The 1118-nt window shown below is 40.9% G+C and overlaps 1 protein-coding gene across 2 annotated transcripts in view; it reads left to right on the top strand.

Moving 5' to 3' along the window:
- Positions 1 to 394: 394 nt before the first annotated feature.
- The window catches only part of SARC_12250, a gene marked incomplete at both ends in the record, with an annotated part of 5623 nt that continues 4899 nt past the window's right edge, over positions 395 to 1118 (top strand). Inside the window, one exon of one of the 2 annotated variants that reach the window (XM_014293648.1) lies at positions 395 to 995. In XM_014293648.1, the coding sequence (XP_014149123.1) occupies positions 433 to 995 (563 nt within the window). The remainder of the gene's footprint in view (positions 996 to 1118) is intronic. The other variant, XM_014293649.1, reaches the window with a different exon arrangement.

Genomic DNA, 1118 nt, shown 5'->3' with positions numbered 1-1118 from the left:
TATATGTGTCATCTTCTATTTAGGCCGAGGTCGCCAGACCCAACAGTAAGGAGGCCCGGAGGGGGTTGAATATTCTTTTTCTTTTTTTGGATGAAACAATCTGTGGCAAAATTTTATGAAATGTCATCGGAATTCGAAATGTGATGATAATATTGAAAACTGTGTCCGAATTAAATTTTGTGTTTGTATTTATACAAATATGCATATTTATCCAAATTCTTGCGACTATACACCCTGTATGAGCCGGTACCCGAAGCCCTATCCAGGAACGCGCATCTCGCATACGCACACATTGACGTTTGGTATTAAGATAGTTATTGCTTACAGTTTTGAAGCATGATTTATTTATAATAATAATTTTGTACCGGAAGTTCCGGTCACTGCCCGTGCGCAACAATAATACAGTCATCCTGACTTTTGAAAACAGCAGGTATGTCTGACGAATGGGAACCCCCACCTATCCAGGGGTCAATAGACACCACCGCGATGCAGCGTAGTATGTCTGATATAGAGACCAGGACAGTCAATGATCTAGCAAGAGTTAATCTACATCACACCCTGCTTGAGTGCGATAGTAAGGAACAGCTAGGCGACGGTCACAGTTCAACGGTGAGAGCACGTAACAACAACGCAGAGGAACGTCCGGTAGAAATATCGGGGTTGTCAAACAATAGTTCGGTAGCTTATACATCTGCTTCTACGCCATCTGTTAGTAGTTCCAAGAGTTACTCTCGCTCTCAAAGCAATGTTAGCGAAGATTCAGGATTAGGCGCAAAAAGCACCAGTGCAAGCTATAGGCCAACTAAGGTCCACAGTAGAGTACATATGAGTGCAGGTACATCAGTGAAGTCGAATATGAACATTCGATCACTCAAGCATCACTCATCGGTGGTATCAAAAGAGAAGCCCGTCCAGAACAGATCTCTGCAAGCAAATGAAGACGAGAGTTTTGCCCTGGGAAGATTTGAATCGGTGGATCTCAAGACTGTTCACATGTGAGTATATATGCACATATACGCAGCGCAGCGAACCCGAATGGAATTGACCGTTGTAGAAGTATATTATATATATATATATATATATATATATATATATATATATATATATATATATATATA

Source organism: Sphaeroforma arctica, assembly GCF_001186125.1.
Source record: "Sphaeroforma arctica JP610 unplaced genomic scaffold supercont1.2173, whole genome shotgun sequence".
NCBI lineage: Eukaryota > Ichthyosporea > Ichthyophonida > Sphaeroforma > Sphaeroforma arctica.
Note: the sequence above shows the minus strand (reverse complement) of the source record. Positions and strands in the feature narration are given on the sequence as shown.